At 36.1% G+C, this 27,167-nt stretch overlaps 1 protein-coding gene across 1 annotated transcript in view; it reads right to left on the bottom strand.

The window, feature by feature from the left end:
* Positions 1 to 1,590: 1,590 nt before the first annotated feature.
* LOC137923691 (E3 ubiquitin-protein ligase RNF19B-like) overlaps positions 1,591 to 27,167 on the bottom strand; it is a 104,188-nt gene continuing 78,611 nt past the window's right edge. The window contains exons 3-9 of the mRNA XM_068766933.1: positions 18,327 to 18,507; positions 7,472 to 7,586; positions 5,429 to 5,616; positions 4,312 to 4,453; positions 3,687 to 3,921; positions 2,664 to 2,865; positions 1,591 to 2,010 (exon numbers count right to left, since the gene is read on the bottom strand). Of these exons, the coding sequence (XP_068623034.1) occupies positions 1,673 to 2,010; positions 2,664 to 2,865; positions 3,687 to 3,921; positions 4,312 to 4,453; positions 5,429 to 5,616; positions 7,472 to 7,586; positions 18,327 to 18,507 (1,401 nt within the window). The 3' untranslated portion in view covers positions 1,591 to 1,672. The remainder of the gene's footprint in view (positions 2,011 to 2,663; positions 2,866 to 3,686; positions 3,922 to 4,311; positions 4,454 to 5,428; positions 5,617 to 7,471; positions 7,587 to 18,326; positions 18,508 to 27,167) is intronic.

Below are 27,167 nucleotides of genomic sequence, written 5' to 3'. Positions count from 1 at the left end.
CACGGTATAATCACATTTTAATTACAGTTTACGGTTTATATGATTCACATAGAATATCATAGCTTAGATTTACCTCCGCCTACAAATGTGAAAAATTAAATAATTTAGAATCATTAATAGTAGTTATTATTCAAAGTATCACAAACATTGGATAGAGTTACACTGCACCGTAAGCGCGAAGCGTCTATCGTGGGGAAGCCCCGGTACACTCGCGATAGCGATGCGTTACAGACGCTCAACATACATGTGACGTCATTACATTAGACCATTTAAGTACTACATACAACAGATAGCCTTACTAAGTCAGTGGGAGCTGGATACAAAATATATAATAGGGTAACCATGATGTGGGTGAGAAAAATTCTAATACTGAAATACCTATACAAAATTCACATAAAATCTTATAGATAAGATTGAAGATACACATTATATAAGCAAAAGTATGAAAAATTCTAGTGTAAATAGCTAAAAAAAATTCATGGTTTCATATATGGTTACCTTATTGAATATGGTTTGATTTTTAAGTGGAACCAATAGTTTCGTAGTGACAGAAAGTCTGTCTATTGTATGTTGTATTCAATACATATTTATTATAAATAAATTTGAGAGAACCAGTCACATGTCTGTCCTAGTTTAATTTTCCGCTATCGTGAATTTGTTAGAGGGACCTAAGCTCGCCTATACGTTTTACTTGTCATGTATCTCAAATAACTAATAAACCTCATAGAGATCTCGAAAACTCGATGCTATGTAACGCGTTGACCATTCCAATTGGCACGAAATATATACTTGCTAAGTTGGGTGTCAAGACATTGCTTAAGTTAACTTCAATGCGAGCTGCCTCTGTCATCTCACTCAATCCTCTGGAATGATAGGACTAGAGGTGGGTTCAAACCGCTACTCAATTACTGACATATCTATATATTATTTAAAACATCGATAGATATTGTAATGACTTATTAAGTTAAGTAATGGCTCGATTATTTAATATACACTATCCATTCGTTTCGTTGCTGCAATCTTTTCATATATGATCCAATCATTTACATAACTATGACTTAGTATCTCCATACAAGTCCACTATAATAAACATTAGTCATGATTTGCTTCCTTATAAATCATACGTAATCAATTCAGCCGTTGAAAACATTATTGGAGTTTATTGAAATATGTCTCTCTGCAACTATCGAAACTCACTCGATTATCACAATTCTATCTTTATCATTACAACCGTCCTGTGATCACTATCCCGCACATAATTTCATCGGCGCTTACCACTGCTTCTCACTTGAAGGTAATGTAATGATCATTCGGCCATTTGCTTTTAATCAATTGCAATTCAACTGCATATTTAATATATCCGCTACGAACGAAACTCCCTTGATTATTACAATTCTGTCTTTAATTACAACTGTCCCTTAATCACCAATTTCGTCCTGCTTGTAAGTAATACAAGAATCACACGCTTCTTTTCACTTTTACACAATTGCAATTCAACTTCTTCTGTATTATGTCTCTCCCAGGTAAGATAAAAATTCACTTGATTATCACATTCCTGTTTAATCGTTAGAACCGTCACGTGATCACCATCTCGCTCACAATTTTGTGTCACTTGAAGATAATATAAGATTTATTCGGCTATTTGCGTCGGGGTTGATTGCGGTCGCGTTCGTTACGAGGCGTCGGGCGTGGCGGGACAGGCTGTTGTAAGCGTGGCAGATGTCGGGACGGACGGGGCGCTGCAGGTTCCAGCCTCCGGGTCGGGCGGCGGCGCTGCAGAGCCATATAAGAAGAGGCTGCGTAGTCGAGCGGAGCGCGAGGAAGTGGAGGGCAGATCGTCGGGCCAGGAGGCGGCGCTGGCGGTGTCGGAGGCAGCCACGTCGGCCGTCACCTCGAGGCGGTGCGCAGCGGGTGAGGGCGCCTCGTGCCCGCCCAGCGAACCGGCCAGCGCCGCCAGCGACGGCGCTCGCGCCTCCGCCTGCTGCGATCCCGCCGATAGTGACGCGTCTCCTGTGTTCACAAAATTAATAAACTGTAACACATGTCCTATGATTAATGATAGAATTACATAATTAAAAAAGAAATCCAATCATGCATTGTGTTCTGTCGACTGAAATAACACCTTGAACTGGTTCCCACATTTTCGGGGCTGGAAGGTTCAGTATCTGTGGCAGACCATCCACGGTGAAGTTAGAAGGTAAAAGCTAACGCTAGTTGGTCTCTTTGGGTTAGTTAAAAGAGTCTACTTCAGAGGTGCGCTGGAAAGAAATATCGGAAAAAGGAATATATTTCTTCTCTCCGCAACTCAAAAGAGTTGCATTATAAGGCATATTGGATAGTGCTAGGTTCTATGATCGCTCAGCTAAGTCACTTCAGTCCCTGAATCTATGTGTGCGAAGTACTTAGTAATAACAAGGAGATCCGAAGCAAACTAGAAAGAAGAACCATCAGCTGACATGACAATAATAATTATTAGTAATTTAAACCTAATTAAGGATATTGTTTGATCCTGTTGTGATCAACTGTAATTCACCCAGTGAAAATATAATGATTGTAATAAATTGAAGTTGTGTTTTTGTTGTATTTCCTAATGAAGTGGATCGGGGACTGTGAGTCGCGCAGGTTCAATCAGAAGAGTAATGTGAGTCGTGAAGCGCGCTTACCGATGCTGGGCTCGAGGCGGCGCGAAGCGGCGTCGGGGTCGGGCGCCGGGTCGCGCTCGTCGTCGTATGGCTGCGGCGGCGGCGCGGCGGTGCAGCCACCGGCGCGGCACAGCGACACGGGCACCACACCGTACACGTAGAACAGCAGGATCGGCACGCCGATGCCCACCGCGAGCCCCGCCACCAACGGCGACACCACCAGCTGTATTTCAAATTCAATAATTCTTCATACCAATCATATCAATTTACATTACCAACAATAAAATCGTTGGTTGACTCTACCACATTCGAAAGAAATGCCACAATCAGAGAAGAACAGACGAAAGGCCGCTACTGAGCATAGGTCTCCCCATAGATTTCCAATAAAACTTGTTGGAAACGGCCCGCATTTTAGTACTCCGATATCATTAACAAGATCATCAGGTCCACCATGTAGATGATTGTAGATGTTCTACGCTGCGCTTTTCGATCTATACTAATTATTTTTTATTAGCTGAATGACATTTCCTGTAACCATTTTCATACAAGAATATACAAATTGCAAAAAATTACAAAAAAGCTGGAGCCAAAAATCACAATAAAGAACTGTATAAAAATTATTTATACATAAAATAATTAATAGTTATTGGCGTAGTGGACCAACGGTCGCGGGTGGTCACGCGCATTCGCAAGACCGGTGATCGCGGCGATCGTTAGCAAAAGCTTATGCCTTGCAGTGGGTGTCATGGGCGACGATAAGTTGCATCAATTGTAAGTATAAACTATTGCTTTATTTTTAACATACATATATTTAGACAGTTCTTACTTGATGCTTTTATACATTTTTTTTAAATTCACAGTTAATTCGTTTATTTTTGTGTGAAAACGGTCCAGATGCAATATAAGAATTTAAAAATATATATTATTATATCGGCGCTGTCGAAAATTTAGAGCTGGGCATGGGTATGCGCTGTTCACTTGTTTATTCGGCGCCGAGTGTAACAAATGTTAAGAAAATTAGGAATTTAATAAGTAAGTAGTTACCGCGGCGGCGACGGCTGCAGCGACAGCGGCGCGGCGTCGTGCTGGAGGCGCTCGGCGCAGGCGACGGTGCGCGCGCCGCCCGGCCCACAGCGGCAGCCCCACCAGCAGCGCCGGCAGCGCCACGCCCGCCACCACAGCGATACCCAGCGGCGCGCCTGCCAGCGTGCCTAACTGCCACAGCAACTTCTTCTTGCGCGACCACGGCTTCTTGCCCCAGAACGTGCATCCGCTCGGACTGCACATTCAAATAAACGCCTTGTAATGCCAAACAAAAATCATGCAAGCAATCTTAAAATAAATCATCAAAAAATAAAAAGGCGAGCATTGACTGCAAATAAACCTAATTTCATCGGCAAAATGGTTCTTAACCATGGCACAGCCGGTTTAAGTGTTGCAATTACAATTAAAACAACCGTTTACGCGGGAATGGTGACGCTTTATACATACAAAATTATTATAGTTAGCATTTTAAATCTCAAAAACCTAACTAGACAATTAGGAAAAATATGAGAATGAAAGGACTAAAATCTTACACAAACAGAATTAAAGTATTAACATTAAAAGGGCAGGCTCCGATAGATATAGGATGTAATAGAGAAGTCAATGTTGATAATAAGATTATTACCTGAGGTAGTGCAAATCAGAAACCTCCTTCATGCAAAGCCAACAGAACTCCGCGCCACAAACGCAGCACACCATATGGTTGCAGGAGCCGTCCTCTACCTTGACGATGAGTACTGAACACCGCGGGCAAGGCTTCACTTCCCCTGAAACACATACGTAAAGGTTACTTAAACTTCCTTTCCCAAATTTTCATATAAGAATTTTCACAGTTGTCTATTCATTTCTGAAGGTAGTGTACGTCTTGAAAATCCTTGGCGAAATCGATAACAAGCTCTTTCCCTACTATGATATACCCTGTTACACTCAGGGAAGTAGTAATAGAGAATCCAGTTATTATAATGATTTAGCTCTAGTTGATAGCATATTGTGCATTCTATTACCTCATATTCACAAAAAAGTTCAATCTTTCATGATGTCCTTAGAATTTACAACGTCCACTGTAAAACGAGTAATATTGGAGCGTCCTCTCGCTTAAGATTGATTTGCATTCCGATGACTTTGAAAGTCGGTGATCAGGCCTATCGAATTTTAAGCAGGATAGCTTTGAAGCCAACTGGTGCCTCCTTAAGCTTGCAACATTGGTAACGGATACGCAGCTCGATTACAGTGCTACTGAAACCAATGTACCGCGCCTTCGGAATGCGCGGCGAGGTGCGGAGCGAGGAAAAACAAACATTAGCGCCGCTACCACAAGAGTTGACGACGGACTCTAGAAACCGAGTGGTTGATATTTCTTCACCTGCATGCTTAAGAAATTAGTATAGGATTATCTTCTTTTTTGGTATCCCTTTATTTGTTGGATCTAGGTAGGTCACTCGTAGTGTGTTATTAGTTATGCTCGCTTTCCTAATGTGCGATACAGTAGTTTTGGTCGAATTATATACTATGTAGATAAATATAGATATAAATTTTACTACAGCATTAAAGAGTTTTTTAGTTGATAGAAACGTGTGGAAATTGGTTTGACACATGTAGCTCACTTTTACTTGGATAAAGATATTTTAAATTTAATTAACGAGAGGGTGCCGCTTGGTGATTGAGAGATATGTAGCTAGGAGGTATGTAGCTGGGGGGTACATGGCTTGGGGTATATGTAGTTTGTGGTGGGGGGTTATTACCGTGCTCCATGTCGGCGTGCTGGGGCTGTGGGGCGCGTGGTGGCGGCTGGCGGCTGCGACGTGCCGCGTCGCAAGTCTGCGTGGGGTGCCACGCCGCCTTGCAGTGGTAGCAAAACGACGCACCACAGCCCGGCGCCAGGCACGTCAGCTTCGGGCACGAAGCGCACCCGGTCGCCACTACCGCAAAACTGCAATACAAAAATGTTTACTGGGTTGCTTTTCCCTTAGTTTTACTTACAGATTCTTTGTATTAGAGAAAGCAAGGCGATAAATCTCGAGTGTTTCGATAGGAAAGCCGGCCGAGGCTTCTAGTTCAAATGCAAAAGTGTCCGACAGAGGACTTCGGCTTAAGCAATCACAGTTTTGCAGAGGTTTAGCTTACACATCCATGGGCCGAAACCTAATTGACTCGGGTACGTTCAAGTTGCTCTTTATTGTATTATTTAAAATAGACACGCCAACAGCAACACATAACATGTATATGTTCACATTAGTTTCATGTAACACAGTATAAAATTGTTTGTCTGCCTATTGCAGACGCACACTGTTCTGGCCATAATACACAATATACTAGCTTAACATAAATTTGAACGTTAATAGCTAAATAAAACAGAATACAATATTGAAACGAAACACGAACTATCTACTGTATGGATTGTATCTGACAACAGTCAGGCAACATGAGATACTTTTATTTTAGGCAATTAATGACTCATGCGGAGCTTTATCATGTTTATGTACATTATATTACATTCACTTATTAAACTCTGCGTACTTTCTTAACGGTACAGCGGTGCTGGTCGGTGGAATACAACTTGCGACACTACAGTTTCCAAATTGAAATTTTGTCACCTGACTTCGTTTTATTGTTTTTGTGTTTTAATGTTTGATAAATACTGATTAATATTCAAGATGATATTCATCTTTAGGACATAATAATAGCACAATTTTTTTCGTCTTCATTAAATATTACGAGTTTGATATTGACACTGATTTAAAAGAATTCGTAAATTTATTCGTTAGTCGTTAGTTCGTTACTTCACTCGTGTAAAGAGAAGTTTAAGAGACGGTGGACGACTTAAATTGGACTGTGGATCGCTTACGATGAGAGGTCAGCTCTCACGGAGGCGGCTACTGGTTATCCGCTCCAATAAATATAAGGTTCAGGGGGATGTTCCTTACGATATCGACCCTGGCCTGTTAGATCTCATAATAACGTTCTATTTTTGATAAGACCGCTATTTTTAGTTAGTAAACGTGTTTTAAAAAGTAATATATTTTTAAGTAAGTCATTATGACGTACAGTTAATTAATACAACATTTGCAATACTGGACTAATGTCAACTAGAATATATATTCAATTCTTTTTATTTTACCTTGCACAAGTAATGTGGTTAAAAATGTTCCAATCCAAACGCACTGGCGCGAAACATAAAATCGTATTCGGAAGAATAACTTCATAATATGTGGTCGTGGTTAAACTTTAAACATTTTAAACATAAAACCAGGAGGCCAATGCAATTTTAAAAAGTCTATAAAGACACATTGTGGAGTGTTTTGCGGATGTAAGTATGTTATTTATTCGTGTAAAATGAAGCTTTTGGTAGTTTATGAAAGAAGTTATTTTTATTAAAAATTACAACAGAGCTGTAATTCTGCACATCAAAGTTCAATATACAGATCGTTTTTCTATGTATAAGAATTCTAATTGTAAATATTCAAACACGATAGGCTAAGGTATTATTATTATATTCGACTTTACAAATAAAGTAAAGAAATGTTTCGACTAAATCAATAAGATGAGTATGTTCATCCACGGAAGTCTCTACTCGTGCTTGATGTCAGATTTTGAAGTCGTCAACTCTAACGCTGTAAGGAATGTCTCAGCGCATGGACCTCCGAGAAAGGACCTTAACTTGGGTTGTCATTAGATACCTTTGCAACTCAAGGGCGCTGATACTGAACGATAATTGAATTCTGTGGCAACACTGAAACATAAGTTTATCTAATAACAAAATGTAAAGGGTGGTGGAAGCCACAGACCTGCAGTCGGGCGCGGGGCACCATCGCGTGTCGGGGTCGGCGGCTAGCGCGCGGCGCACGGAGAACTCTTCATACTTGTCGTACAGTACTGGGTTCTCTACGATCCGACGAACGTCTGGAAAAAAATACGTAAACTTTAATTAAAATTATTATTGCTTATAAAGTTATATTATGCCGTTTCTTAGGTCTGTGTGCGTGTGCGTACTCTTGTACTTAATGCCTATAGGCTTAATTGACGCGTACTCTAAAACTTAATATAAAGCGTTATCAACAGTTGAGGTACGATCCCCTTAGACAACCTTAAATCGTAGTGCAAAACGCATATGGAATGAAGTCGAAGCGGAAATACCCTCTCGGATCCTCTTGCCTCAAAGCACTCCATGAAGTGGCCGCCCAATCCATTAGACACCAATATCAGACTCCCTACTTAAACTATGCTACTAAAAATTTAGACTAGGCCCTGCTACCTCAAATCCGCAAAGTCTGTAAAGCAAAAAATGACTCTGCCAAAATAAATACCTTCTTTTTGCAGATGAGGCTGCCTAAGACCTCTAATATACATTGTATTAAATGTAATTCATTTAATTATGTAGTACCTTTCCAACGTAAATATGTATAAATACATATACATATATATATATATATATGTATATATACACACACACATATGTATATTCCCTCCCTATATCTATATCCCTCTATTTATTGTCTATGGTGTACATAATAATGTTAATAAATAAATAAAATAGACGTTATTACTAAGGAACGCGTGGGAGAGCGTTCGTGGCTTGACGAGGAAAGACTTGTTATGACAAAATATAATATACTAAAAAACGTTTTACTAACCTTACATGAACAGATTGGGAATAGAGTTATATATAGCAATGTTTAAAATTACTACAATAATTATATCACAAGATAAAACAAAGCGAAGAAATGGAAACTACCTATATATATATATATATATACACATATATATATATGTATATATATATACACATATATATATACATATATATATGTATAGATATATATATACATATATATATTGTAATAATAGTTATGTGCGTACATTTCACTTGTATAGCAAAAATAAAGTGACACCGTTGAATTATATGAACGTTATCGGGATCCAGAGAGTTCTACAACCCATAAACATTGGTTGCGAGCCGTGAACAACGCAATCTCTAATTTATTACTTCAAATGGAAATAAAGTCACACGGGGTATGTTTACTTTACATTGCCAACACGCCGTCTTTATAAAGAGTTATTTTTTTTCTTAAGGCGTCGTGTGAGCCAAATTTTAAGTGAAAAACATTGCAATTGTTGTTTTTTAAGATTGTTTGCGATCATTAAAATAAAAGATAAATGAATTTTTGAGAATGTGTAGTCGATAACAACTTCATTTTTATGTTCTGTACGACTTTTTATTTTATTTTTAATTTGCCTTCGTGTTAAGGTTAGTTGAAGACACCGGAGCCACTTCTAACCGGTTACATTTGAAATCTGTGGGAAAGGATTTTGTAGCAATGGAAGCCTTATGGCTGAAAGTAACATATTAGAATATCTGACTATTAAAAAGTAAATAATGAGGTTGGACGTCACAAAGAAGTTTGAATTGTGAGCTTTCTGATCTCTCAAGACATAGTTACGCTAGTCTAATATAAGAATATTTTTCAAAGCTGCGTTTTAATCACTGAAATAATTTTAATGACGTCAGAGTTTTTGACATCACACTTTAAAAAAATATTGAGACTATTTCTTTGACATATGAAAGTTTGAGAGGTATTTTTTATCGTCGTCAGGTTTGGAAAAGTTTTTATTTCTCGCATGCGAAATGGTTTGCTTCGTCGATTTAATAATTATACATTATTAACCCCTTGCAGTGTTTTTACAAGTTTGACTCGTGATAAAAATTAGGTCCAAACATGAATACGACTAGCTAGGTTCGTGAATAGATCGTCGGACTAATCGTAAACATCACAAGCCGTTTGATGAGTCAAGTAAAAAAAATTAAATACAGTATCGACTACAAGAGCAGTAACAAAATCGCTAATATTTTCAACAAAACAAAAGTGTCTTTGTCAGAGGCATTTACATTTCGGCTTGTATTCAAATCTTTCTCGCGCATTAGCTTCCGCTCCGTGAACTCAGTACCGATGAAGCTGTAAAAGCCTTAGAGCGTTAACATCATCAGAGAAAAAGCAAGAAAAAGGAAGCGCAACAGTTTAATCTGCATACCACGGGTTGACGCGTAACACTTGGGCCCGAGTTTCGTCGAGCTAAATGGCACGCCAAGGGGTTAAATCGGAAAAAAATTGAAATAATATTCATCAACATCGGCTACAGCATATCAGGTGGTGTCACCGGCACCAGTGTAACATAATAGTTACATAAAAGATCTAGATAATCTTAAATCGTTTTAAAGTACAAACAAAGCCCATCATCGGTCCGCACCCGTCGCTATTCACGGTCTGTCGCCGGGTGGTTTATCATTAAAAAACTCTCATTAGTTGCATAATGAAAGACGGCTTTTGTTCTTCGTGCGCAATCAGCGCCCTGTTGAGCTTACAATAAACTTTATTGCGCGCAAATAAGGTTGCCAATACAAACTTTTTATAGAGTAGATACAATTAGTATTGTTACTCTTATTCCAAAAAATGTAAAGAACCCAAAAAATAATACAATATTTTTAACTTGCATTAATTATTGAGTTTGATAAATTTTATTATCAATAAATGTCAAAATTTTTTGGCGCAAATATTTACTGTCCTCAACGTCTGCACGTCTTCGTTCGGATACTAGGTCGCAGCGATATATTTAGCCTCTAAACTAATTACTAGCCAGTAGCATCGGCGAAATGGAACAATGGGCGAGTTTTAATAATATTTTAAAGAAATTAAAATATTGTAATATATATAATGTTAACCGGAAGAAAACTAGAAAAACCTTTTACGGGCTAATGTTTAGACAATGTTGATAAACTTAAAAGTGTTTTTCTGTATTGGAAAAAATGATAAAAAACCCTTATATGCTAAATGAAGTATACTAGACTGTAAATGACTTTAGAGAAGATAGCACACCTTAGGGATGATTTGTTCACCATTAGGTTATTTCAATTGTAATTATATATTTAATTTTATATTGTTTAATAAATATGTAATTCGACGTACAGTAAGATATTTACTTTCCGAACAGTTAATAGAATAATTTAACGTCAATGAGATATGTAAACTATCCTATAGTTGTCTAAAAAACTTTTTGAATTTATAATTTCTTTCTATACAACCGGACTACCGGTATGAGGAATATTAAAGAAGTGGCAGCGGGTGGGGCGAATGGGTTATGCAACCAATGGCCGTTGGCAGACCCCTCATTAGGTGGATCTACGACATAGTCAAGGTTGCGGGCAGCGCTAGACCGGTCATTGTGACGATCTTTGGGTGAAGCCTTGCAGTGAACATTTACCAGCTGACATGATAACAATGAATCAGCATTTCCAATCGTTAAAATAATAAAAATAACAAAGTGTACGCCCAAATAAGAATGACATTTAAACATGTCTTTGCCAATTCGCTATTAAATAATATCACAAGCTATCAACCCTAGCACTGTATATGACAGGCCGCAATTTACGAAACAGGTGTTTTACACCAACACAGTGTTGCGGTAATATTAATATCTTTTTTTCAATGGCGACGTAATAAGCGAATCTCGCATTCCGACTATTATACGGATTATATAGAAAAAGCAAAACATTAACATATAAAAACTGAGTTCATTTAGTTTTTTATCTACTGTATCTCGTATAATGAATAAACTACTTTCATTTTTAAGAAAAAAAAAAAAAACTTTTTGTACAATAAGGCTTTTTGTTCGTATACATAATAGACACTAATTGAGGTCTTTTAACAATAAACAACATAGTTGTAATAAAAACAGATGAGCATACATTTTTTTTAAATTAATTAATATTATAGATCTCGTAAGATTCATATTGTTGTGACACGAAAAACCATTTAGAAGGTGGATCCGGGCAAATTTAACAATGTTATAAAAACATTTTTTTTTCATGGACGAACGCTGCTTGTGCGCATTTAGAGCCTTATTATGTATAAGGTGTCATGGCGGTATAAGCGTTTAGCTTAGACCTTTCTATTGTAACTAAACTCGTAAGCTGTTTTGAGTGTCTCACCTCGCGGTACATTGTCTGGTTTCTGTCACCTCAAATTGTCAATCCGCAGGGGTATGGAGGCAGCTTTCGTTATTTTACGAATCTCTACATTTCTTAACCTCTGTTATTTTCTTTTCGTATCGGTCAAGACAAATATCAAATGCACATTGTTATGTAAGAACTTATATTAGGGTAAAATAATGTCGTATCTGTCGACATATTTTACAGAAAAACCGACTGATTTTTATCGCTCCGACATTGAAAATTTGTATACTAGATGGCAAAAGGTTGTTGATAACGAAGGTGAATATCAATTCGATATCATATTATCGATTAGAAATAAAAACTTTTTAAAAATGTAGTCGTGTTAATTTAACTTAAGAAAGCCACATTACGACAAATCCTTGTAACAATGAATGGTTATTATTTGCTTATATGGAAATATTTCATTGAAAACAAACCGGACTTTAGTGATTAGTACATAACTAATAACTTTCCAACGCGTGTACTGAATAACCAAGTTTTCTAATTACGACGATTCCTTAACTTAATTGTGTAGATTGTGTATTAAACACAACCTATTTATAATTTGCTACCCACCTGACCCGTTTAGTTATTCAGAACATGTTTATATAACTTTTATATTATAATTGACTTATGTTAAACTTGTTAAACTCTATTCAAAACATTTTTATATTACTTGCGTCACATACGTTCTCGTATAATTGACATATGGTCTTATAGTTAGTTACAAGACACATAGAATTGTTTAAAAGTTACATATACATGTTAAGTATCGACTATTAAAGTTAAGGATCCTCAACCTAACCTCCTTTAACTTTTCAATATTTGTTTGGATCTACTTATATTTCATTATTACCATAAAATTAGCCCCCCCTAGACCCCTCTGTAAGGAATAGCCTTCTCCCAAAGATCGCCAAGACGAACGGTCATGCGCTGCTCGCATCTAGCGACTTCGCGGGACCTTTATCTACGTTTATATTTACCTGAACATATTTTTGACGCTTAACAAGGCAATGTTATTATTATAGTATATACCGAAACCTATGTACCCCGCATTAAAAAAGGGGACGAGAGGAGTGGAAGGTAGAGGAGTAGTAGCGGAGTAGCATTGAAGGTAGTCTGACGGAATGGAACAGCCCTCCGGTACTACTACAGAATTAAACTTTCTTTTAGTAACGGTACCCAATCCGTAAATCGTAATAATAGTTATAGAGAGATGTCATTTTGTAATTATTTTAATTCATCTTTTGTTCAATCCCGTCGCGGGGAATTCCCGCATACGCTCGTTGATCATTCTAGCTCGACTTGGACACTGCCGTATTTCACTAGATGTAATTTGATTTTAAATAATTACTGTCACATTGTATAAGTTACTCAATTAAAATGAATATAATACTGTCTTGTGTTGTTTTATTTATGCAATTCTACCGATGTCTGTCAGTAGAAATAAATAAAAATACATGTTTAATGTAACAAAATATTTTGTTTATATTTGGGGACGTTCAAAATCAATTTAAATAAGTCCTTGATAGGTCACGTAAGTGACATTGTAAATACATGCTCCCGAAAACAATAAAATTAGACGACACAAACGCAAAAATAAAAATTAACAAAGTATCGTTTCTAATGAGTACATTGACCGTCTTCACATCGACGAAGATAATCATAAATTATGACGGTTATAACGTTTATATTATCCATTCCAATAAAAATATAATGTAAAGAAAATTAAAATACAGTATCCACTAATAAAATACATCTATGTCAAATGTTTTGCTTTAAAAATGTACGATCGCAGAAAAACTTTCAAGGTATATCATGATAAAAAATAAACAATGATTTCTTTATTTTATGCAAATATTTCAACTATCATGAAAACGATGTTTCCTAATAGTTGCAAACTTTTTTTGTCGTAGTTTTGAGGCCGTAATTATATTAGAAAACCAGAGTTTAATTGATTTTCTTAGTTAGATTAATATAGAATTAAGATCGAGAATTATTTCCGCAATTGTATAGGAAGCCGACAAACGAATTTTGCTATCATTTTCATTAATGTCTGGAATGTTAGAACTAGACTAACCAAACTATTCTTCTTTTATATCTACACAAATCTAAATTGCAGTCGTGGCCTAGAGGTAGAGCAGTGAGACTTGTGATCGAAGGTCTCGGGTTTAATTCCATTGCTTACAAAAAAATTTCTAGAGGATGGGTACCAGCGTCATTGCGTACCATATTCCGCCTGCAAAGCATGGCAATTACGGTATATCCGTAATACATATCTTTGAGGGAGGGCTATGCCTTGCAGTGAGCGTCTAAGACTAGAAACGACAATAGAGGCGCCGAAATCATCTCCATAATTTCTTAGTAAAATAACTGACGGTAAACATTTAGACACACAATAATCCGCATCAGTACAAACACCTAAATGTAATAAAATTCATCAAAAAAAATCATGTCATCATTTAAAAGACATCTGGATTTTTCTTACTATTTGGTGTAAGTAGGTAAATATTGCTTTTTATTAGGCAACTACTAATATTCCACAAGTTTTAATTTTGTCTCAATTATATGTTATTTGGTTTGCACAGTTTATGTAGCTCAGTTGACCTAAAAAAAGCTTTCAGTTTCCGTGTTATTTTACAATATAGAAATTAAATACGACTAAAATAGTGTCCTATGTATAGAATACGATGTATGAAAACGGACACAAAATCAACAATTTTTTTCGTTATTCAAATAAGGACAGAAAGACGTGAGGCATTATAAAATTAATTGAATACTCGTGTCAATGACCTATAAATTTGGTAGGTTTTTAATCAGTTGGCAGTCGTGAGACGCGTATCTAACAGGTGTTTTGTATTATTTGAGTACATAAAGCATTCTCTACCGGTGGTTGCCCTCTTCTGTCTTCTGTGTCAGTACTATAGATTCTCTATCTGTCACCAACTGGTGGCTTGTAAATATTGTCATGTCAGAATTTATAAAAAAAACTTCACAATGCTAATAGTCACATTAGCATTGTGAAGTTGCTTTAAGTAGATATACTGACTAATAACGCCATCTTTTAAAAGCGACTTAAATTTGGATAAGTCGTTTATGTGACTGACCGCACTGGATATCAGGAGCTTATAAGTGCTTTTAAGCAAGAAACAGTCGGTTGCTTTACTTGTCTAATACTGTACTTGCGACCCAGACATTCATAGACGTATCGAAATTACTACAAAACGTTATGTCTCGGCTGCAACGAATATGGATTAATAGAAACATCTCCTTCACACTACTAAGAAAAAGCTTATCGTCATGCTGGTCTTTTTCATATTACTGTATGGGGTTAAAGCTTGTACCTTTAGAAAAGGGAACGGGCTCGATTACCGATAGCGGACCGATATATTTATGATATGGTGCTACAAGTCAATGCAACGAATTCCGTTGAATGTTCGTAGAACTTATCGATATTGATTATAAATCGATACTGATCGAACTCGGAGTGCCCACTGGCGATTCTATTATACACACGAAGCGGAATTGTGAGATTTACGGTCACATAACCAGGAAAAGCGGTGACAACTTTAAAAAATACTTATCATCCCTGGAATGGTAAATGTAAGGCGACTACGGAGCCGTAGCTCCATGCGTTAGTGCAAACCATATTCTTTACCGTACTAGCTGAATACCGGCACAGATGGCATAACATACTGCGCAATAAATTTTCTATTAAGTCTCGAGATCCTCAATAGTGAAGGGGACGCAAGGAAGAGCAGTGTGTGAGTGATTTTATCGATTTAACATAATTTATTTAGGAGAATTTACTATTAGAAGTTTAATAAAAAAAACAAACTTTCATACTTAAATTAGTGATGTCTGTTAACAAGCTTGGCATTCATCTATTTTCGTTATTGGATTCAGTTGCTATGAACATCTGCACGCGTCGCTCAAACGTATTATAGGATCAAGAAAACCGGCAGTATGACATAAAGATTACAGCAGGATGTTAGGGTTTATACAAACAGTCTCATTCCGGCATCGCTACGTTGGGCATCACAAACTCTCATTTATTTTAAACACGATTGATTTGCTCTCTTGTATCAAAGTTGCTTGTTATTAGAATCACGGCAGACGCGGTTTTCGTACGTATTACAGATAAAATCAGTTTTTTTCGTTACTGGTTTTGCAATAAATGCCTTTGTTAAAACTGGAATTAACTAATGTTCTAACTGAATACCAGTTAAAACTAGTTCTTACTAATCTAAACGTGTTTTTCCAAGGCAAGTCAGTGTTCCGACCGAAGTTATAGTATTAGAGGAACCGGAAAGTTTCTTAAGCGATCTTAAGTTAAAATTTTTAGCAAGTTTCTATTTCTAATTAACAATAAATTCACTTTCGCTATCAACCTTTTGCTATTCAGTATACAAATTTTCAATGCCGGATCGGTTAAAATTAATCGGTTTTTCTGTAAAATATGTCGTCAGAAACGACATTACTTTCCGATCCCCCTTATATCAGTTCTTACATAACAATGTGTATTTGATATTTGTCTTAACCGACGAAATGAAAATAACAAGGGTTAAGAATTGAAGATATTTGTAAACTAACGAAAGCTGCCTCCATACCTATATAACATATATATACTATGACATCGTACCTTATACATATATATAATATGCATACACAAATGAAAAAACTTCGTAGTTGTAACATATGTGAATTGACATTGACGGCAACCAGAGTCAAAAACCACATCAAAACTGTTAAAAAAGCTTTACGAGACAAGAAAGAATTATGACAAGCATATTTATTCGCATTTAAAAGCGTGTTTTTTTTTTGTTACAATACTTTTACTGATTTAATAATTAAATAAATGTCAGTAGGTACACCCACACACACACATTTTTCTGCAGTAGTGATTTCTTATGATTTTTAAGAATTTTTTTTATTATTTAAGGTCATTGACTTTCAAAGCATCACGGGGCTAGTCTAAACACTTTTTTAAGCAACGATGACTACCTTAGAAGCCTCAGCTCGGTTAAATACATAATATTAACGGATTGGGGCGTTGTCGAGCTTATAACGCTGTCTAACGTTCCATGGAGTGAAGTGGTGCAAGGGTTAACCTAAGGGCAAAAACTTGGCTTGGTCGGTGAAAAGAGATCGCGGATGAAACTTCAGCAACGCCGCTATCTGCGAATAGAGAAGATCTATCCGGTACGTGGCGGTTTTTTCGTTTTTTTTGTTGGCGATGAAGCTGCCTATTAAATTAGCAATATTTAATATAATACTTTGGTGAAAATCAAGGTAAATTTGATTAAAAAATGTAAATTCATTATTTATTCCTCTAAATCAATTTCACTCCCTTCAAAGTAATCTCCGTCCGATAAAACGCACTTTTGGTACAGCTTTATCTAGTCCTTGGAATAGTCGGAGTAGTTCGAGACCTTCGGTTTTTATTTCCATAAACGTGCCAAAACGGCTTCCGCATTGGCGACTGCGAAGTTCGAAGGTACCCGAGGGAAGCTTTGGCTTGGGCCGCTTTTATTTCACCAGATCGGATAGCCAAATTGTATACAATTAGTCCCAACCTGTGATATAACTATGTTTTATTACTAAAGCAACCTAAAGTTTGTGGGGATGCGAAATGAAAGGGTAACCGGAAATTTAAAATGGTTTACATGAATTGTTAAATGCATTGATCCGGATTCATTTCCGTGTTGCTTCAGCGTTTGTTTGACGGCGGTAATTAATGACGTCGCGGCCGGCTCGCCCGCATCCTGCAGCGCAGGATCCTTGAAGCAACCAGTTCCCGGACCCGGATTGCGGATTAACAAAGTCGTGATAATTATTCGCATCGTGTTTATCAACACGGAGCTATTTATACTTCTTTCTACATTACGTAATTGTTACACGTTTATTGTAAAAGAATACGCAGTTATGTTTCATTCCATTAATCTGTGGTTACATTTTAAATTAATTGTTATAACACTTTTTTTTAGATTCACAAACTAGCTGCACTTGATAATGACATGGTTTTGGATTTGACGTATGTACAAAGTGATCAACCTGCTCGATGTGAACACAATTATATATTTGTAGAGAGAGATGTAGAGTGACGTAAAGAATATACATCAAATACTTTTATAAAAAAAAACACACGTAGTTTTCCACGATAGGTTTTCAATAGAATTAGTTGAAAGCGGCCTATGTCCAGTGTCTTCTGACAACCTCTATAGTATCATTAATGTTTACTAAGAGTTGCGGTAAACGCGGCGTGGGCAAGCCCCCCACTGATGCACTGATGACAGTCAATGTCGTGGTAAGTCGCTGGATGGCCCGTACAAGATGGTCATGGGTAGACACCCGGTCATAATGTCACCCGATAGAGATCCGCTGACATTATGATGATAAATGTTATTATGAATGAACTCATTGCATGTATAAAGAAGTTATAACATATATATTCGCCTGCAAATTGAAATACTTGGACTTGTTGACCAACAGTCCTCACACGTCTGTAAGTTATGTAAAATTTCCTGGCATTTGGAACACGTAGAAAATTTTGCTCCATTTAAAATTATTATTCTATCAGCTTAATTTATGTTAAAGTTTAGTCATGTTACCACCGTCTATAGCTAGACATACGTGAGAAGTGTAGGGGTACTGACCGAGCGGGTGCATGTTCTCGTGGCAGACGGGGCAGTTGACAGGCACCCTGGCCTCGTAGATCTCGATGGCCAGGTATTGGCGCAGACAGGGCTCACAGCAGCGGTGCGCGCACCACGCCAGCCGCACCATGCCGCTCGCGTTGAACGTGGAAAGGCACAGCGGACACTCCAGCACCTCGCCCTGACGAAAATAACACCGATATTATACTCTTTTATCTGAAGAAGCAAGAACTAGAGGAGCTCTTGTCGCGTCCTGGTCTAAGAAGAGCCCATAATAAATTCAGATTTAATTTTTTTTCTCAATACGCTTTGCTATATTCCACAGAAATTAGCATCTGTGTTTAACGAATTAAACCATTTATCATTTAAACTAACTTTAAACTAAAATATATATTTTTATAATTATGTACATATATAATTATCTAGTAGAGCGGTTTATTTACAAGCTCAAATCTTTTACTCTGTTATAGGATTTTTACAAGTTTTTATTCAATATTTTTTTTAAATATATGTGATAATTCAGGGAGTACATGGGAGAGAATTGTAAAACCATATACATTTATTCACAATACTTTGGAATCTCTTACAAAATATACATTCACGCCCTCGTCGTGGTAAGGGACCACTCCGTGTTATTATTACTTACTCCTATCTAACGTTTCACCAATACTAACGCTTTTTCAAGTCAATTCAATGGTTATCTTTAAGAAATAACCTTTTCCTACGACACAGCCTTTTGTACTCTATTTATTTGTCTATTATACGTGACTTGTTTTGGATATCATATTCATAGACAGTAGTAATATTAAAGTTCTAAAAATTTGTGAACAATGATCGAAGGTCGGGGGTTCGATCTTAAAAATTCACACGTTTTCTATATATATATACATATATATGTGTGTGTTTTATTGTAACTAAACCCAAACGAAAAGAAACCATTGCAAGAAAACCGGCTAGTCTAGAAAAACCCCAAAAATATAACTATCTGACGAAACAATAATCTCTCTATGAGAAGTAACTTAAGTTCCTTACGAAGCAGGAAATGTACTAAAGGTTACATGGCTCAATACTCTGAAATTATCGGAGCTCAATACATTCGGTATATCATATGCAATGAAAACAAATATCTATATCTAATTAAAACCGCATCGACATCGAGATTACATTGTCTCTGCTCAACACAATTGACAACCGAATTAAACAATGAAGTTATATTCTCAGCAAATGGCTGCTATCGGTTCACAAACAAATTACAACAATGCACAGAACATTGCTCACGGCGATTCAATCTTGTCAATAAATAATAACGTAGATGAAATCGATTGATTATATGGTCTCTTTTACTTGGAGTATATACGCCTCAAGTTGCTATATAGGCGTATATAATCCAAGTATCTAGTCACAGTATTGATTATTATCGATATTCCAACATTATATTTATATTAGAAAGTGTACATTGTGGTTATTTTTATTTTTTTGAACTGCTCATTAATTTTAAAGGTTCTGATAAATCGGAACTGTAATCTTCCATAAAACCGGTTGAAGAAAAACTTTCTTTACATTCATTCAAGTAAATTCGAGACATTTTCTCAGTTAATTTTTTGTATTTATCTTTATCAGATTACAATTTGTTCAATAATTTTTTTCCATCTTGTATGTAGTGCAATGATGTCGTTGCTACAGATATATTGGGATTTCTCATAAAAAGCTATTGCAATACGCTCTTAATGTTAACTTAACACTGCCTTGAGTTCTGAAAAAGGCCTAAATAGGTTAAAATATGAAAGAAAAAGGTCCGAGCTTTATGCTTAAAACATCACCTCTCAGCCAAACTCGTTATCATGAGGCAAGGTCACTACTATTCCATTGACTTATTTCTTTCTAGTTATGTTATGACAGTTGATGTGTGATGTGGCTGTAAAAGGTCATTATAAACATTTCCCTTTCACCCGTCACACACACGACATCAACTTATTGCGAGTTAACCCGGATTTTGCCAGGTTAGATAAATCCTTTTTCGTACGCTACAGTCGTACGTGATCCAATTTTCATCAACTGTCACTTTCAAAAAAAAGAATTTCAAATGAGTACAGGCATCATTGAATGCACCGGATTATATATTTGAAAGTTTTAGGTTATCAACGGACATCGTATATTTAAATGTTTTACATACTTCAAGTGTAAGCTTGTTATAGAGAGTACTTTTGTATCGAAAAAAATCTCTACACGCTTGTGCGCAGATAAATCTTAATCTCTATTCTTATCTTATCTTCTCTTCTCTTTTAATCTTAGAACCTTCAGGTTTAAAGGTCATTAAAAGTCGCAAGTATATGGGAAGCCCTATATCTTGCAGTGGACGTACTAGGGCTTAAATGTTAGTGATTATTCGTCCCGTAACTACTGGCATTATCGGCAAAATAAGATATCGGAACAAAACGCAGAACCTATTTCACGCTACATTTTACGGATATTTTTACAGTATATTTAACGGAAATTCGTTATCCCATATTAAAATAAAATACACTAGCATTATACTACGTAAATAATGGTCCCTAAGAATCATTCACTGTAAACCACTCAAAAAATTCATTTTCAAATGACAGACAATTTTTTTATTTCTCTAAAGTGAACGAATGAACAATACGTCTAGAATAATTATTTACGAATAAAAATGAATATTTACTAAAACGAAAAAAGTTAAAACTGAATTTAGAAGAGCAAAAGAGTTAAGCATTTTTTTAACAGAATAACTTTGCCTCGGATTTTTTTAATGCTTAAGTTTCCACGGAAGGCTCTCTGAAGTTCTAACTTTTAAATTGGATCGTCTGGTACTTGTGGAGTGAAATAAAATAATAAAAATAAAAATTAAGGCATTTGAACAGCAAACTGTACTTCGTTTGAACTTAAAATATTGAAGTGTGTGTAAAAAACATATATATAAAATAATGTGCAAAAAGACTCAACCCCCAAAGGGTCGTCGAATACTCCTCCGGACCCAAATATCACAACTGGCAACCTACACTGGTAAAAGACCTCCGCCTTCAGAAATAGTATAATCATAAATTAATAATATCTAAAAACATAAGATAAATAAAACATGAAAGTATTGATGGGTAATAAAATTTTGATAAAACAAAATAGCAGAATTATCTTGCTCGTGTTGGCTTTAGTACTTTAAAGGTGGGTCTTATACTATATGCACAACGTACCAAAAAAAAAGAAAAATTAAAATTTTATTTAAAGTTGAATTGAAAATTGCCGAAGCAATTATAAATATTTGTCGAATCAATATTGTTGTAGCGGCGGAGCGGTAAACTGGGGCAGCGCAGGGCGTCCCGGACGGACGTCCTATTTACCGCGGAGCCTATTTCAGGCATAACCAATTTCCAACTATTGATGAATTTCCCCTTCCCTATGCATCGTACGTTCGTTATATTGAACAACTTAATTATTCGTCGAAATCTTTTTGATGAGTCTTATCTGAGAGCGGGTGTACGAAGGTTGTTAAGCTCGTCGACAGACACAATGATGAAGATGAAGATGCAGGCTGTTTTCATCTGGACCTATCGTAAATCTACGGGGAAAGCATATGGAGGTCCCAAAGTTGAAGTCCTAGTGAAGTTGATTTCGAATAATTTTAGTTGAGGTTTCGATCCTCGGCAAAGTTAACGTTTTGTGAATACATAACATTTTTACTACATTTTAAGAATAGAGGAATATAAAATCTGGAAACCGACATATCCCATGACAAAATACTCAATTTACGAGGCATTCGTCAATATTCAAGAGATATAAGTAATAACAGCATTGTCATTATGGGAGTCTTAATGTGTCTCAACAGTATTATCAACATTTTTGTTCTTTTAAAAAAGTAATATTTATTGAAACAGCTCATCCATATAATCAAGGACGTATCACTAAGTAAAGAAAATGTAGAAAAGCGCAGACAGGATTGAGAATGAAAAATTCAGGTTGGACTTTGTAAAGGACTGAGAAGGAGATTTGCGAAATTCGAAATATTCCTGTAATGTTGCGAAATAATTAATTATTATCAGCGATCAGAAGGATATTTGCCCGGAGAAATTTTGTTGACAAATTATGAAAGCGACTTCAATAAAATAAATAATACAGTAAGAAAACTAAATAAATTAGCAATAGAATATATTTTCAGGGTATTCCTGCACGAAAGCAAATGCTGTTTATCGTGTCACGTAAAAACGTAGAAGTATTAGTAAATTTAGAATATGTTTTTCAAAACAGCTTCTCACTATAAGCAAACACTTTAATTCTAGGTAAAAATGTATCTAAATACCCAATCTTTTATTAGTGTAAATTATCTGACTATTTTATATTTTCCAAAAAGGTGCAGGTCCCTTCTTGCTATAATGATACGCTTGTCAAATGCTAAATGATACGCTTGTCAAATTTCATCATACCGCCAGAAATTCAAACGTGTGGATAGTTTGTTTGTTTCGGTTTTTGTACGTGAGCGCTTACAGTCGATCCGTCTGTATGCAGTTTTGTCCATAATAAATAAAAGTGCGGATGGCGATGTTAATTGCACGAAATTAAGTAGAAATTTTAGTTTAAAACTCTCGAAACTCTCAATGTTCGAATTGTTTTTGCGAGTGGATGCAGTATTACGTAGAAATCAAATATAATTCATCTAGGAGGTATTGCACACGAGGCGTGGTATTTTTTAGTAGTAGGGCCTATATTGTTTAAGGAACAGTAATCGATCTAGCTAGGGGCGTTAAGAAAGGTACTTTACGTGGCTGCACTCGATTGCCACTCCGAATTAGTCCCCAACATTGAATTTAGGTTAACTGCATCTTTATATGGATTTAAGTTCACGAACCCTTCCGCTACGTGAACTCAGCTCCGATGAAACTGTAAACGCCCTCGGGCTAACAACAACAACTTCAACAGAGAATAAGTAACTCTATACGGAATAGATTATTTTGTAATATATTAATTCGTTAAATCACTATTGAGAAATTATCAAGGCTTATTTATTATAAACAATAGGTAACTTTTGTATGACTATTCAATTCATACTCGAGTCTCGCATAAAGATGCAAACGTAAAACGATGGTACTATCGACCTCTCAATAGCCCAGGGTAAACAAAGACCGAAGTCGTGGGCAGACGAGGAGTCAACGACACGGGAAGGAGGGTCGGATCTGAAATTGTATGCTAATGGGGTGATCAGGGTGTCTAGACGCGCCAGACTCGCAGAACGAATATGTATTAAGCAGAACGGGAGGCCGCCTTTACTGCATGTCGGTGTGATCTTTGAACTTGCCAAGTAATTCTATGGTGCGTTTCCATGACAACGGACGAAATACAAAAAAAATCCGTGAGTAATTTAAAGTGATTCAACCATTAAATTTGGGGTTAATAAACGTTCCGTTTACGTGTTATTTTAAATGTGGTTTATGTTATGTTTATGTATGTTTGGTAATTAGAGTGAAAGCTTTAGAGGCGTGAATATATAGCTTATTTGCTGTGAATTAAATTTTGGTACATCCTATACAAGGAGCAATGGTTACAGAAATAATCAAAAATGTCTCGATTGTGTAGTAACAAAAAGCGTTATCAAATTACAGGTTACTGCATATTAAAATTAATTATTGTTTACTATTTATCGCTGTAAACTTTGTACTGTCAGAAGTTGTTCGCTAGTCGTATTCCAATAAAGTTTAATTGATCACTTTATTCAGGGTGATTCGAAATTGGCGACCAAGCTTTAAAAGTAACTCAGAAGACATAATTTTTTTATACAATTGCCTCATGGTTAACTTTTTTTTTGGTTAAATTTTTATACTTCTAATATTGTGACGAACTTGTGGCAAAATCAGGCGGTGGCGGTATTTGTTTTGAACAATTTTTTAAGGCCAACATATATATATATATATATATATATATATATATATATATATAGAGCGTAGTAAACAAAGAAAATTCTATTTTGTTTCGTTCAGTTTTATTATACTTAGTCTTGCCATAAATATTGTTATAAAGAAAAGCACGATTTTTTTTTTATACGTAACATTTATTCCTTTCATAGTGAGTTAGTTTAATACATCAATATATAACTATTAAAAATATACAATGTTTATTCGAAGTGGTCTCCATTGGCTGCAATACAGTCTTTTAAACGTTGAGGCCAGTTATCAATAGCAGCACGAACTCTTTCTAGAGGAAAATTCTTCACTGCCAACCGAATGGATCGTTTTAGGGACTCCAAATTATCGTGGCGTTTAGAGCAAGCCTTACTCTCTAAAACTGACCATAAATCATAATCCAATGGATTTAGGTCAGGACTTGACGACGGCCAGTTTTCAGTGCTGATAAAGTCCGGAACGTTAGTTTTCAACCAAGATTGGGTGGATCGAGCTCTATGACCCGGTGCCGAGTCTTGTTGAAAGCACCATTCTTTGTTATTGAACATGGTGTTAGTTAAAGGCTTAACTACCGTCTCAAGAATGGTATTTTGATAAACTTGTGCCGACGTTTTAATACCTTTTTCACAAAAATATGGCTCAGTCACCCCTTCATAGCTAACACCCCACCAAACCATCACTGAAGTGGGATAATGCCCACGTTGTACTCTGTTTACTAATTGCGAAGCTTCTTTAGAGCTTCCAGCATAAATACGGTCATTTTGTTTATTAAAATACTGCTCAATTGTAAAAATTTTCTCATCCGTAAACAAAATTTTTTTGTGACCTCCCTTTGCGTACCGCTTAAGTAGTTGTTTGGATTTTACCACCCTATTCTTCTTTAAATTATCAGTTAAGAAGTGACCAGTACGTCTCTTATAGGCTGCAAGTCCTAAGTCATCTTTTAATATACGCGACATGGTTCTAGGAGCTATCTTCATCTCCCGAGATAAAATCTTTTGCTTACGGACAGGATTTCTTCGAATTCTTTCCCTAACTGCTTTAATCACCTTTTTCACACGAACGGTACGTGGACGGCCAGATCTTTTTCTGTCACAAACAGAGGAGGTATCATTGTACCTATCAATAGCCCGGTAAACAAACATTTGACTAATACCAAGCGGGTGGAGGGTTTTAAAAATTGCACTTTTCTCCATACCTACTTTATGTAAGGCAATCACAGCGATTCGGTTCTCTTTATCACCCCACTCCATTTTAATATAACAAAATATTTAACAATATAATGGCGCGAAAATAAGAAAACACATCAAGCAATCATATAAAAATGACAGATTCCAAATTCAAACGTAATATTTTCTTTTTTTGAATAGTAACAGTATTTATGGCCAGACTAAGTATATTACGTAAATGTTTGATACGTGTAATCTTCATGTGCGTTATGATCATTTCAGCTGTAGGGCGTCTAATTGTTAATATTGTAATCTTTCTATAGGTATAATTAACGTAAAAACCCACAATAAAGGGCGGGGAATCCGTTCCTCTTGTCATCGAGGATTCTGGCTACGTGAGACATGCTAACGTATCGGAGAGCTAACTAATCTATAGAGGCTACCGTGATAAGATAAAAGTAATAAATGGATATTTACGCCGAGCTGAAGTGGGTACATATGACAATATGAGAGGTTTTTCCGTGCCCATAGAACCAGGTATTAGACATTAATTACCGTGAAAGATTCTTATATCTATCAATACAGGGTTAAATTCTGGAAATCACTTTTTTATTAAAAAATATCCTATACAAACGACTTAAATCTGCTTGTGAATTACATATTTGAAGCGTAAGTAATATATTAATAAATATGTACTGAGGAGTATAAATTTAAAAGGAATTTTAAATTTAAGTTAGAAAATCTCGCATTACTCTTTTTTCTAAAATAAATATAGTATTAATTTCGGCGGCATTGCCCCACGATAAATAACCATAAGACATTATGCTTTAAAAATAACTTAATTATAGAAGTAAGTAGTACGACGACAATCCACGTTTGCTATTGCTTTGATGAAGAATTTCTAAATAGCTTCTTCTGATAATACATCTATTATTAAAACATTGAAGTATTAGCCAAAAATAACTTCAGGTAAATATGTTTACGAATGTACCTTCTAAGAAATGTCTAAAACCGATCATAGATTATCATCGAAATAGGTTCAATACTCGTAATTTTCCTTTGAAATCAGTGTAAACACATTTTCTAAACCGTATCACTATATACATAGAACACCTTTTAAGATTCCATACCAATTTTTATTTTATTAACATTCTAAACTATTATTCCAAAACCTTCCATAACTATAAAACATGTTCTATTAAATAACCATTAGTACAAACACCCAGGTGTTAATCCAAATGAAGCATCACTTTCAGCTTACACCATCATGGGTCACATCACGTGGGTTATAATCATTACGAACCATAGAAAGCCCCTACATGTCTGGTAGGGAGAGGCAAAAGACCTCAGCCTGCGTCCATTACAAGGGGATAGTCCACCGTTGTTGTACGCCCAACCCGAAGGCAACGGTTAGACTTGAGGGACACGTGTGCCCTACCATCCAGGCTATTTGAGTATCTCAGCTCGAACCTTACCTTTTAAGTATTAACACCGTCAATAGCTTTATCAAGTTTATTAATGACACATAATGGCCGGTTTATTTACGACTACACAAAATGGGGTCAAATAAATTTTATCAGCTGTAAAAACACCTTAATCCCGGTCAACCATAATACCTTTTCCATTCGTAGCGGATTTATTTATACTCCTCACAGGTTAGTCCTTGAACGAGTTTCGGCCTTTTGATTCCCAATCGGAATTTATTTTAAGAACTATGAGAAATAGATACCTAATAAATTCAAATAAATTATGGCAATTTTATGTTA

This window comes from Battus philenor, unplaced genomic scaffold (assembly GCF_028537555.1).
Source record: "Battus philenor isolate CCGP_79_NKW_IND1 unplaced genomic scaffold, ilBatPhil1.0.hap1 SCAF_10, whole genome shotgun sequence".
In the NCBI taxonomy this organism is placed as follows: Eukaryota; Metazoa; Arthropoda; class Insecta; order Lepidoptera; family Papilionidae; genus Battus; species Battus philenor.
This window is presented reverse-complemented; position numbering and strand designations above follow the sequence as displayed.